Raw genomic sequence first — 14,094 nt, forward strand, 5'->3', positions numbered from 1 at the left:
TGGAAACAGCATTGAACTAACGGATAATAAAAAGCACTTCTGTAACATACTTTATTTCCCACATCGTGAGCTATTCCACTGATAGATATTCTTATGTTAAGCAAAAGAAAAAAAAAGGAAGAAGCTTGCAGCCCTGGTGTATAACCAGTGTTTCTCAAACCAGTCCTCAAGGACCCCCTATCCTGCAGCTTTTCAATGTAACCCTGCATAGGTAGCCCTGCTTGTACTTACTCAACCAATGACCTCATAGCACTTAATTATGCAAGGTGTGCAAACTCTGACATTAATTGCTGATTGGTTGAATAACTACAATCAGGTACCTATTCAGGGTTGCAAAGAAAATCTGCAGGACAGGGGGTCCTTGAGGACTGGGTTGAGAAACACTGGTATAAGCGCACCTATACAGTACACATACTGTGTCACACAGTAATTTAAGACTTTCTAAGCCCGTTTGTTTAAATTGGGTCTGCAAAAAGACAGAAAAATTAAGGGTAACCTGAACATATTCCACATGCATGTTGTTTAAAAAAAAAAGACACACTAAATGACTGTCCAATTACAAGATTTATATCTCCAGTAGTTAATTGTTAGGCTCTCTGCACTCATTTCTTTCCTGTATATATTGTTTCATAAAGCCAACCCCAGAGTCCAGTTTCATCTACAGACATAAAGATCTGAAAAGTATGTCAATCTGCGATTGTTTGCGAGGGGATGATGGCTAGTGCATGCTTTATCAAGTCCTAATTTTAACTCATTCTCCCTCTGATTCGTTTTTTACTTTCAGGCATTTCCTCTCCCTCTTACCTTGTTTTGAGAGTCCAAAGGAATTGAATCAAGTGCAACCAGACCTGATTCCTTCTCACGAGAGGCAAAACATCGTCACGGATATTTACCAAGTCCAGTTGCACTTGATTCAATTCCTTTGGATAACCATGACCTGGATGAATGAGAACATTCGCAGACTTGTTTTGAGAGGCTCTGAAGAATCCGAGTGTTTAGATTTAAGAGTGCAAGACAACATCCGGGTGTTTTGCATTGTGTGGGCAGTTCAATAGGCTTACAGATGGTCCCATGTCTGAATATTCAGCGTGGGCTGCTGGGCTACACCCTATTGTAGCAAACTTGATACTTGGGAGGTTTCCTTCTTGGTTTGGGTGACAAGACTTCATGGGTTTGTCAGAAGAGACCATGAGCAGGGGGCTTTGGCTGTGGACCTTATAGGTGTTCAGTGAGGCAACAGCAGTCTTGCATCATCAGACTCCTTTCAGAAACAGAGAACACAGAAGCAATGAATTTTCATTTTTAAAGAGTTTGCTCGGGTTACTTACGTGTGTAGGTATATGGATGCAAGGCTAATAGCCTGGTTACTGAATGCTGTGTTCGGAGATCTAGCCATTTGTCAAAGACAAATGATCAAGAGCAAACAGGGCATTTTAACGAAAACATTTTAAGCACCGACACAACACACATAAAAAGGTTTTAACTATCCAGAACAGAATACAACATTATTACTAGTTCTCTTTCCCCTTACAGACCAATGCTCTATCTAGGAATTGTTTTGTCTATTGAGGACTGCTAGTGTATATCGTATGATGTGAGTTTCTCATGGGGTGAAGCTCAACATGTAGCCTGAGACTGGATCAAGGGGCAAGAAACTGTCACAGCCTTTTATCCCACTGGGGATGAAGAGGATTGAGTGAGAGTGAGTGAGTGTATAGTACGTATAGTAATGATACACAAGGGTTGTGGTCAGCCTACTAAAAAGAGTGTTTTTACCTCCCCCAAAAAGTAGACTTTTATATCCAAAGCACACCATAGTTTATGCAAGCCAGCCTTTGACCTACAATGGCTAGGAATACACTACATTTTATGCAACACCAAAGCTTATAATTAAGTGGAAGGAACGCCAAATAATGGATATTTCAGGCTTACAAACATATGGTAGTGACTATTAGATTATTCTTTTCCCAAGGGTAACTGCTGAGCACATGGTTTCAGTGAATACACTTCAGTTTGGCTACACCCATTCACATCGGCGTTCTTCAACCACTTGTGTTGTTGCTTAAAATATTTTTGATAGGTGACCCTCTTCACTGCTGTTCATTTTTCTCTCACAAGCTGCCAACTTGCTGCAACAGGCAGCCAGACATCTGAACTTGAGACTAAATGACCAGGCTAATGTTCATGCATCAATACAGCTCCTTGTGAGTAACTCGTATCACACTGTCAAAAAAACCCAAGCTAATCCTTTAATTACAAAGACAAAGACAAATTACATACATAATGAATGGTTTTATGTAATTAAATTAAGACATGCAATCAAAAACATTGGAAATAAAGTCTGAATTGCTGCATGGATCACTTTCCTAACGCCATCTGTTTGGATTTTCCATGATTTTTCTGTATGAATTGAGTTTGGGTTTGCCACTCCAATAAACAAACTTCTGCATTAGGACCTCAGTTGGCATCAGAACCTAACAAATCATAAAGACTACGTGATGACTGATATCCAGCCCGTGAGATGAGTTGTATCCTTTCTGCTTTACTTTTTATCCTAGTTTGGTACAGCTCTTGTCATTTAAGCGTGAGAAGAGGGCCGTCATATTGAGTCAAATATCCCCTTGATATAGAGTTAGCTATATTAAGATAGCTTGTGAACATGTTTAACAACATAGTCAACCAATTACATTGGCTGTATTTTAACTTTGTGTATGGACACAAAACACCAAAAAGCACTTCCGTCGTTTCATGGGATTAACTGAACCTCTTCTCCACCACAACCCGAAATAGGATCCCATTTGATCCCAAAAATCCAACCGACCTCTCCCACGGTTGCCAATGAGACCATTTAAAAGCATTATACTTGGGTAGGCTAATGGGGCAATTTAAAAGCATAATACTTGGGTAGTTGTTCATATTTCTGCAGTGATATATGAAGTTAGGTACTGTTGGGCAGGGAATTTATTACTGAAGCTGTTATTAGGTTTTATTCAGACTATTTGTTATCCGAACTTGGTGTTTCTTATATTACTTTAATGATTCCTGTGGATAAATTGTTGCCAATCTCAAGCAGTTGAATTTTAATAAAGCAAATGGGACACAAAACAATGTAGCTAACAAAGAAACACTAATGGGCATGTCAGCTGAGAAGACTATCACAACAATAAAATAATGGCACATGTGTATTTTGTACAAATACGTGGCTATGTTTGGGTGTTTGATTGGGGGTCTGGGAGAGACCAAAGTACATCTTACAATAGCATTTCTTTTAAAAAAAATTTTTTTTATTGATTTTTGAACCAGTGTTGCATACAAAACATTGTTATATGTAAAAAACGTCCAATTGAAGTGGTTTCATACATATATAAACAGAACCTATTATAGTGGGGTATACAAACAGTACAAAAACAAGCAGCAACAAGAACAGTAATCAATCCCTGTTCCAATTAATTCTTATCCAATCTTCATGTACCCATTAGCCCCGTAATTCTTCCCACCCAATCCCACCCACTTGTTACAAAAGAAAAACACCAAGTGAAAGGTAAATAGGTACACTCATTATACCTATTAACCCAATAACATTTCCCACCCAAATTCTTCCCACTGGCTATATTAAAAAAAAAAAAACTAAGAGGGAGGGCAATTTCACACACACACACACACACACACACACACACACACACACACACACACACACACACACACACACACACACACACACACACAAAGAAAAAGAAAAAAAAGAGGGGGGGCATCTAGTTGTCATCTGGGTGAATGGCAACCATCTTCAAATATTTCATAAAGGGCTTCCTGGTCATGGAAGGATTTACTGGGGTTTTTAAGTGAAAATCTAATTTTTTCAAGTTTGATGTGAGATAGTATCTCCTTGAGCCAGCTATTGTATGGGGGAGAGAGAACATGTTTCCACTTAAATAAAATGAGGCGCCTAGCTAAAAGAGTTGTAAAAGCCAAGACATGCTTTTTTATCAAAGACAAATTGGGTGCTGTAGAAGGTGGGACTCCAAATAGGGCTGTAAGAGGTTCAGGCTTAAGGTTCATACCAAATACTGTCCCAAGTGTGTTAAAAAATTTGACACCAGGAATCTGTCAGTTTTGGACAGGACCAAAACATGTGAGTATGGTTTGCGGGTGATTGTTTGCATCTATTGCAAGTATCATTGATAGTTAGGTAGATTTTTGCCAGTTGGGCATTGGTGTAGTGTACTCAGAAAAGAACCTTACTCTGGAGTAGACCATGCCTGACACACATAGAAGCTGAGTGGCCCAGATCGAGAACATGGTCCCACTGGTTGTCATGCATTAACACACCAATTTTCTTTTCCCAAATCTCTTTCAGATGGGCTGCTGGGTCAGGGTTAAGGGAGTCAGCTGAGCCATTAATAATGGAAATTGAGCGTTTCTGTGCAGAGTCCAGAGTAACAAGGGAGTCAATAGCAGATCCAGGAGGGTGATGCATTTATCTTTGCATGGTAAGAGATGCAAAGATAAACACACAAATGCACAGACTAAAGTCACAGTACTATTTGAGTAGTAGCTGAGCTAACTTAACAGTGACCATGGAGCCAGTAGAGATTCAGTGACTTGCTTCAGGACACTTCAATGGGGTGCCGGTAAGATCTAGAACCTGACTCCTCAGGGATAAAATGCAGTCCTAATATCATCTACATCATCTTGCTGACACGTTAATAACTTTCAAGAAAGGAAATAAATGACTTGCTAGTGAGAGAAGCAAAACGTGTCTTTGGACCAGAAGCAAAAATGACTCACACTTCTCGCAGCCTGTTTGATATTACCAGGTTGCCAGAGATACACCACATTTGTACATCTGGAGCTGTTTTTAACATGCATAACAATACAATGAGGTTGACCACTAGAGTGAATTGTTAGAGAGGGATTTCCTTTGCAGAGGAAAATCTCGGCCTCAATGGCTATTGGCCGAAGTCAATTACAGTTTTCCCTGTTGAACGCATTCAGTGAACGTACATTCACATCACTATTCATTCACAACAGTGATTTTTGAGACCAGAGGGCTGAGAGGAGAAACCGATGTATATAAAAGTGTGCTGCTGAGTTTTAAGTACAGGGCCTCCTTCAATACAGACCAATGACTTTCCCCTGCTCAAATTTCATGCTGGTTCCACTGTTTTCATGATGTCATTGTATTAGTAAGTTTCATAATGGGTACTGTAAGACTAACCACTTGATACTGAAAGTGAAAAAGTGATCAGTAAGGTGGCTGTGGAAAGCATCCATATGCAAGCAAGCACTGGAAATCCACATGCTGAACGATAGAGGTCTTTACAAGGGATAAGGTGCGGGCAGCATTGGTAAATGGGTAACACTTAAAAAACAAGACGAGGTCAAAACCTAGTATATGGCTGGACTGTGTATGGTCAATGTTCGAAATTGTGGCCAATTTGTTACAGGGAGAGTTAGTGGTAGTGTCTATAATTTGAATTCCTGGATGTTAAATGTTCATCTGTGCAATTTTCTGTAGCGGTCTCAGTAATATTTGTTGTTCAAGTGTACTGAAGTAGCATATCACATGACATGCTTAAGCTATGTTCGAGTTAAAAAAAAAAAGAAGTAATAAATGCAGTTGCAAGAGGGGCGTCCAGGTGGGGTGGCGGTCTATTCCGTTGCCTACCAACGCGGGGATCGCTGGTTCGAATACCCGTGTTACCTCCAGCTTGGTCGGGTGTCCCTACAAACACAATTGGCCGTGTCTGGGGGTGGGAAGCCGGATGTGGGTATGTGTCCTGGTCGCTGCACTAGTGCCTCCTCTGGCCAGTCGGGGCGCCTGTTTGGGGGGGTAAAATGGGGGGAATAGTGTGATCCTCCCACACGCTACGTCTCCCTGGCCTGGCAAACTCAAGCCTGGCGCTAACTTAAACGTTAGCTACACACTATGGCTTCAATAAGGCAACAGGAGTCGGGAGCAGAGAAGCGAAAAAAGAAGAAGCAGCGGGACGACACTCGTGCATCACTTACAGGTATGTTTTAGAAAGGTTAATTCTTAAAATACGGTAAAATGCTTAGCCTTGGAATGCATAACATACATAGCCTCATGGTAGGAAACATCTTGAGGCAACCAGCTCGCTAAAGTTAGCAAGCTAAAGATTTTTTTTCCCCCTGGGGGGTTTGTGGGGGTGGGGGTGTTGCTGGTAGTTTGTGCACCACAAAGCAGTTACACCTAGGGCACCCAAATGGCTAGCAGCGGCCCTGACTGACAGACAGTCATGGTTGTAGCACTGGCCCCGCTGGGCAGTCCAGCCAACAATGAATGTATTTTTCTGAAGTGGTGAGGGAAATTATAAGAGCAAGAGAAACTGTAATTTAGCTCGTCCGGGTGGCGTGGCCGTCTATTCCATTGCCTATCAACTTGGGGATCGGCAGTTCGGTAACACTTTAGTATGGGGAACATAAAAAAACTTAATTACTAGTGAATTAGTAATGATCAAGCTGTCACTTTATTATGGGGAACATATTCTAAGTAAAAAAACTTAATTACTAGGGAATTAGTAATGATCAAGATGTCACTTTAGTATGGGGAACATATTCTAAGTAACAAAAACTTAATTTACAGTAATTTAACACTATGAACACTTGTAGTTTTGTGTTTTGTTATGTAAGAACAGAGCGTATTCATTAAGTGTTAGTAAGGGAGAATAACTCTTCTTGTGGTACTACCACCTTATAAAGGCCATACTAAGCGAAGCATATTGAGATGGTACTACTAATAAGCAATAATTCTGAGGTTATAGAGGGAAAACTCATAGTTAATGGCTTACTGGTTGTATAATAAGGCCATGCAGAATAAGGCATTAATGAGTACGTAATAATGACCAATTAAGAGCCAATATGTTGCTAATTTGCATGCTAATAAGCACCTAATTAATGGTGACTACGTTCCCCATACTAAAGTGTTACCGGCAGTTCGAATCCCCGTGTTACCTCCGGCTTGGTCGGGCGTCGGAATAGTGTGTTTCACTATGCCCTAGGAACACACTATTGTAGGGAACTGTTCATGAGAAATGACCAAGAAATTACTACCAATTTACTAGGAATTGTATCACCCCATTACTAGAACATTACTGCTGCTTACTTTCACCTTATTTCTATTAAATTTTTTGATAAAATATCACCTTATTACTAGGATATAATCACCTTGTTTCTAAGAAATTACTTGATAATTACCACCTTATTACTAGGAAATTACAATGTAATTTCAACCTTATTTCCAAGAAATTACGTGATAATTACCACCTTATTACTAAGAAATTACTAGGTAATTTCCGACCCCCTAAAATAGTGTTACCCATTATTTTATTTATTGTATATTTTCTGTGATTTTATCAGCAAGGCACCTTAAATTTCAGAAAATATGATGAGCTAAAAATATTATTATAATTTTTGCTATTCTTGCAGCCTTAAAAATAATACCAATTAAAGAAAACTGTATTTTTTATAAAAGATTTGCATTAATTCATTAAGGTAATACAATACGTACATATTTATTCTGTCTACAAGATTACCTGTTAAATGCATTAGTAATTGTAATAGTAGCCTCGTCTAGCCGATTTAAGAGAAGTTTGCATGACGGTGCATGAGGAGTTAATAAATTGTGAGAGAAGAATACAGCTACAGTATGTAATAGAGAATGTGATACAGCTGTGCTGTAACCGGGAACAAATAGGCTAGCGTCAAATGAAATTATTTTTTTCTCCCCCTTTTACTCCCCAATTGTATCCGGCCAATTACCCCACTCTTCCGAGCCATCCCGGTCACTGCTCCACCCCCTCTGCCGATCCGGGGAGGGCTTCAGACTACCACATGTCTCCTCCGATACATGTGGAGTCGCCAGCCACTTCTTTTCACCTGACAGTGAGGAGTTTCACCAGGGGTACGTAGCATGTGGGAGGATCACGCTATTTCCCCCAGTTCCCCCTCCCCCCCAAACAGGCGCCTGACCGACCAGAGGAGGCGCTAGCGCAGCGACCAGGACACATACATCCGGCTTCCCACCCACAAACACAGAAACAGGTAGTTAAATCTAAAACTAAAGTTGGCTTTCAATTATGCTAGTGGACAGATGATGCCTGCATACTCACCTCGAAGTCTTTTGCAATCATTTAAACCACCATGAGCAATAGAAAACACTGTTGCAAACGGTGCAATGGGCAAGTGTCATTAGTTTTCACCACTACTAGGCATGGGTACGCCTTTAGTGTATTCAGAGGTGAAGTGCGTTTTATATTTCTTTTTCTTTAGGTCTGCCCTTGCGCAACGCGACCCCTGTCATCCCAAACTTTTGACATACAGAGGACAAATGAAAGAGGTGCTACAAGTCCAGACTGAGCCCACCTATCATTGATACCTAGCATGCATTGCTCTGTGCCCTCATCCTCATCCTATCTGGTTGAGTTGGTATCCAATGAGTATCAATTTAACTCGCGCTTGCATCCGTATGCGCTCACGAGCGCAATCACACAACCTCGAGCCAGATCCCACAGATGCGGGAGATTTGACCTCACCCGTGGGTGTCAGGGAGCAAATGTCAAATCACGGGAGACGCCTGGATTTTCTGGGATAGGTGGGATGCATGCTATCTTAAGCATCTGAAATGATAACTGTTTTGTAAGAAATGCAGATGTTTAATACGGGTTTGGGAGCATATCGGTAAAATACAGCATATCAGTCAAATATTCATCCACAACTGTTAAATGCGACACAATTAGATTGTTATTCATGTAACTTGTTTTACGAATTAATAAAATGATTTTTTTTTTTAGGCAAGACATTTTGCAGACTAACAACCTAAAAGTAAAATTTCTCGGAATTTCCCTTTAAATAATGTCCATCAAATACGTGACCGCTTCTGTAATGCTTACCGTGAGAATAGCGGCCTAGCTGGATGTTCAACCAGATGTTTCGTCGCTGAGCCCAGCCCCCGGGAGCCTCCACTTCATACAGATGTTCTCTGTGTTTTTCCTGCTGCTGCAGGAACCTCCTACACACTGTGGGACCACAGGAAACACAGACCCGCAGCCAGTCAAAGGGGGCTCTACAAAGCTAACGAAGGACATCTTTAATGTACACCCACGTCCCCTAAAGAGAGCTGGACAAGCCTATAGGTGTGACAACTCATGACCCAGACCTCGGCTGGGGACACGCCAAGATAGAGACAGACCGCCGCTCACGGAAAGTAGAATAACGACAGAACCGGCAGGGTTACAGAAGGCGGGCGGGGCGCAAACACAGCGGAGACTACTGAATAACCAAAAGACTAAACCTTTTTCGGCAGCCTGAGAAGAGTAACAAGCTGGGATGAAAGACTAACTTTGCAAAGTAGCGGTGATAAACAGGAGACACAGACTCAAATACAAAGGAGAGTATTGAGGGAATGGAAGACAGCATGGGGGAGGTTGTAGCACCACACAGAAAAATAGTGTGCCTATGTGATGAATATCCTCTCCTATTTGCTGAAAGCCACAGAGGACCTGAACCACATGGAGATACATCATATAATATGAGGAGACACTGTGTCCCGTGGGGACCTCTCTAGACCAAACGCCCCGTCTACAATAAGCAAAATATACTTTTTCAGCCCCCCCTCCCCCCCGCTACTTTATTAATCCATGTGGGGAAATTCTTTGCATTTAACCCATCCTAGTTGTGTAGCTAGGAGCAGTGGGCAGCCGCCGTGCAGCACCCCGGGACCAACCCCAGTAGTTTTTCTTTCCATTGCCTCGGTCAGGGGCATAGACAGAAGTATCAACCCTAACATGCATGTCTTTTTGATGTCCTATTTGGTGGTTATTAACTATAGTAAAGACAACACTGTAGGAATGCGAACGAATGAAAACCAAACAAATGAATGTTTTTGTTTTGTTTTTTTTTTCTTATTGAAGATGACTGTAACTGACCTGCCACCATGCCGGGCGATAACGGAGAACTGATTCCTAGCACTTCCTCTCCGGGAAATGAGGAGCAGAAGTCCTCCAGCATCTGTAGCCCCAAACCGTGTCTCCTCTGGCATCCCCTCACTAGCACCGTGTCCAGGACGGGGAGCAGGTAACCCTGGCCGGTCCAGCCGTCACACAAGCTACCTTCAACACAGAGACCCAGCGGGTGGAGGGGGGGAGTTACTTTCAAAAGTAACCTGCAAGACATTTCTGAATGCCTGCTCGTAATCATCAGTGGTCCAATCGTCTTCAACCACGTGACGCAATTAAAATCTTATTCTTAAATAAGGAAAATCTAAGTTGCGACATGTAAAAACCGTCACATTCAGTACAGTTATCACTGGCATCTACTATGTGGGAAATGATATTTGTGTCAAAAACTAGTAAACTAAAATTATTGGGCTCAAAATGGAAACATTTTTTAGATACCCAACACGTGAGTGGCCTATTTTTCATTTTACAGTGATTTGTGGTCTTATCGATGTGGTTTTAAAGGTAATGTGCAGACATACAAAATTATCAGTGAATTCCCATTACCTGTTTGAGCTGTTTCTCCCCAATCTGAAACAAGGCTTAAACGCAAAACACATGAGGGGGGAAAGTGTGACTTCATTTTGTGCGCACGAGGTTTAATTCAGGGCTAATAACAAGTAGGAAGAGGACCAAAGGCCAACACGCCAAACTAACAGGACTCGACGATATAAGTTCAGCCCAGGTTTCGTGTAAACTCGCAGGTTATAGGATTTCTTTATGTGCATGTGAGTTTGGAAGGTAGAGGTTGTGAAATCAACTGGCAGGGATGTAAATGGTTCAGCCTGGCTCTATAGTGAGTAGAAACAGACTTTAGGAAGTAGCGGCAGCATGTCTTCTGGTTGTGATTATCGATTATGTAACTTCCTTTCAGCCAATATCTCGTTACTAAAACATGTAGCTTTTGTTTACATCTGGCCATCCTCCCACTTCTGTATTTATTACAGATGGCGTGCAAGCAGGGACATACTTAAGACCATTGTTTTACCGTCTTATTATTATCTTTGGAGACCTGGAACACAGAGGTCTCTCTTGAGGTCATGGAGGCAATTTTTAAATTTTTTTTTCCTTTTTCTTTTGAGTAGATTGGATTGTAAAGAAAACCCATACAGATATGGGGAGAACATGCAAAGTCCACACAGAGGACGACCCGGGACGACCCCCAAGATTGAACTACCCCGAGGCTCGAACCCAGGATCTTCTTGTTGTGAGGCGTCCGCGCTAACCACTGCATCATGTTCTCTCTGTGTCTGTGTGGGTTTCCTCCAGGTGCTCTGGTTTCCTCCCACAGTCCAAAGACATGAAGATCAGGGGAATTGGCTGTACTAAATTGTCCCTAGGTGTGAATGTGTGTGTGTGTGTGTGTGGGCCCTGTGATGGCCTGGCGGCCTGTCCAGACTGTCTCCCCACCTGCTGCCCAATGACTGCTGGGATAGGCTCCAGCATTCCCGTGACCCCGAGAGCAGGATAAGCGGTTTGGATAATGGATGGATGGATTATAAAGCCCCAGTTCTGTTCCTCTACACCCATCTTCTTCTCAGTGTCCGTTTCCTTCACCCTCTTACCTTTCTGTTTAACGGTATAAAAGCCCACTGCCTCTCCGTCTCGCCACAGCAGTTTGCCGTGCTCCGTCCTGGTGTGAGGACGAAACAGCGTCTCCTCCTCTGGAAGCTTCTCAACAAGCTGGTTGAGCAGGAACAGAATCACCCTCTCCATGACTGACTGTACCTTCAGGAGGAAATGTAATTTCTTAGAAAGAAGACACTTGTATTGATGAGGCATGGGCCAATGCATACACACACTGAGAAAAAAAAATCATGTCAGACCACTGACTGGTGTGTTGTAGGGGTGTACACACACACACACACACACACACACACACACACACACACACACACTAATATTACCAACACAAGGCCAGTCCTAGATTTGTTGGAGGTTCTTAAGACATCGTCAACAGACCACCACTTGCCATGCAGATAGAGGGCCAACACTATAAGGTAGAGAGGGAAAAAGATCTGTGTGTGTTTGGGGTTGTCAGAAGAGGGGTGCATACATGAGTGTAAAAGAGATGCAGTGTATGTTTTTGAGAGAGAGAAAGACAAGAGTTCACAAGCCCACTTCGGGTGTGGGAAGATGGCGGCGCGAATTCACATTTGCAGCAGCCTCACCCAGCACCGGTGTGAGAAGATGGCGGCGCGAACTTGCGTTTGCGGCGGCCTCGCCCAGTGCCGTCCATGCGGTGTCTTTGTCCACGTCTGCGTCTAGGTTTGTTTTGCCTTTGTTTGATGGCTGGGAGGGCTGGCACCGGATCGGCTGGGAGAGCTTGGTCCGCTGTGTCCTTTGGGAGACCAGGGACCACGGCCCTGACCGGAGCTGCGCATGAGGAGGAGACACCAGGGACGGTTTGACGGGACGCGGAAGCGGGGCAGGCTAAGGTAACCGCTAGCTCATGCAGACCGGCAGTTCCGATAACACCGAGGGGGGTCTGGCGGCGGTCTCCCCTAGTGTTGACTGTGTTTTTGGTGTCGTCATGTGGAGCGCAGGGAGGTGTGTCAAAGGTGGCTGGGAGAGCTGGTGTTGGATCGGCTGGGGGAGCCTGGTCTGCTGCGTCCGGTGGGCCCAGGGACCACGGCACAGCTGGAGCTGCGCCCGAGGAGGAAACACCGTGGGCGGTCTGACAGGACGCGGAAGCGGGGCAGGCTAAGCTAACTGCTAGCCCATGCAGACCGGCAGTTCCGACAGTCATCCTGGCTGGCGTTCCTTCTCTGGACAGAGGAATGTTTGGACTGTGTTGCACTGAGTGGACTGTGTTTGTTTACTGTTTGTGTGGGGTGTTTTGTTTTGCTTTGTTCTCTCTGTTTTTGTATGTTTTTGGTGGTGTCACTTTGGGGAATTTTGGATGTGTTTTGGCCTTTTGTGTTGCACTGCTGTGGGCTGGGGGGAAACGGAATTTTGTTTATTTTGTGTACACAAGTACATGAAAGAAATCACAATAAATTGTTCCTGAAGTGTAAGTGCGTGCGTGTGTGTGTGTGTGTGTGTGTGTGTGTGTGTGTAAAGCCCCCACACCTTGTGTCAGATCATCAGGGGGATGCAGCACCAGGAGTCTACAGTCAGGCTGGTCATCTCCAAACAGCTGCAACCTGCTCACATTGCTTTGCGTTACCTCCACCTGAGCCACAGGAAATCAACTTCAGCTTTTCATCCAAATTCCCTGATCTTTGGACACTAGCGGGGGGGGGGGTATGATCACTGGTATGCCATGGAACTAACTTACACTACACACTAACCTACACAACACTACACTAACCTACACCATACAACACTATAACCATTGCTTAAGCAATCAATAATAACCAAAGAAGTGTGAAATAAGAGAAGACAAAATTCAAAGTGTTATAATACCTTGGAGTGACCTGATGTCTGAAACCATTCATTTCCCCCATGAGTTCTCGCCTCCAAAGAAGAGAGGTATTGCTCAGAAGCACAGGTCTGGTCAGTGTAGTCCACATCAGGCAGGAGGTCTACGGGATACATGGTGGTCTGCAGAGGGTGCAGAGGCGGATTTGACAGTTCTAGCGAATCACTTGACGTTCCCTGAGCTCCGCTGATGTGAATTTCAAGCCACCTCCACTCCTGCAACCACAGTAGGCTGCACCGAGCTCGGCAACAGGTCTGTGTGGGTTTTTTTTGGGGGGGGGGGGCAGGTGAACAGCAAACCAGCAGCCCTACGTACCTGCACGTAACGCCATGTTAGGATAGGACGTCTAAAAAAAAAAACCACACTAAACAAAACTCGTAAACTTTGACATCCGGTACTCCTCACTCCCCCCCGCGTAGTCAACTTCCGGTTACGTCACCGCGGCGAGAAACGAAACGCGGCCGCCGCGTTCTTTCTCTAGTCCAGTGTTTCTCAACCGGGGGGTCCGCGGACCCCTAGTGGGTCCGTGGTGTAATTGCAAGGGGTCCGTGAAAATAAAATATCTTTAAAAAAAAGATCCTATGACGTTTATAGAAATAGGATTATTTTACTCAAATGTGACTGAGACCTTTATCTGCCTAAACTATAAAGGGT

At 43.5% G+C, this 14,094-nt stretch overlaps 1 protein-coding gene across 1 annotated transcript; it reads right to left on the bottom strand.

Moving 5' to 3' along the window:
- Positions 1 to 45: 45 nt before the first annotated feature.
- fam169b (family with sequence similarity 169 member B) lies at positions 46 to 13,728 on the bottom strand. The gene is made up of 7 exons (XM_056281198.1): positions 13,425 to 13,728; positions 13,089 to 13,191; positions 11,924 to 12,009; positions 11,582 to 11,744; positions 9,948 to 10,130; positions 8,913 to 9,038; positions 46 to 1,261 (listed from the first exon to the last, which is right to left on the bottom strand). Exons 1-7 carry the CDS (start codon positions 13,554 to 13,556, stop codon positions 1,254 to 1,256), a joined length of 801 nt encoding a protein of 266 aa, XP_056137173.1. The 5' UTR covers positions 13,557 to 13,728; the 3' UTR covers positions 46 to 1,253.
- Positions 13,729 to 14,094: the final 366 nt, after the last annotated feature.

This window comes from Lampris incognitus, chromosome 6 (genome assembly GCF_029633865.1).
Source record: "Lampris incognitus isolate fLamInc1 chromosome 6, fLamInc1.hap2, whole genome shotgun sequence".
Taxonomy (NCBI): domain Eukaryota; kingdom Metazoa; phylum Chordata; class Actinopteri; order Lampriformes; family Lampridae; genus Lampris; species Lampris incognitus.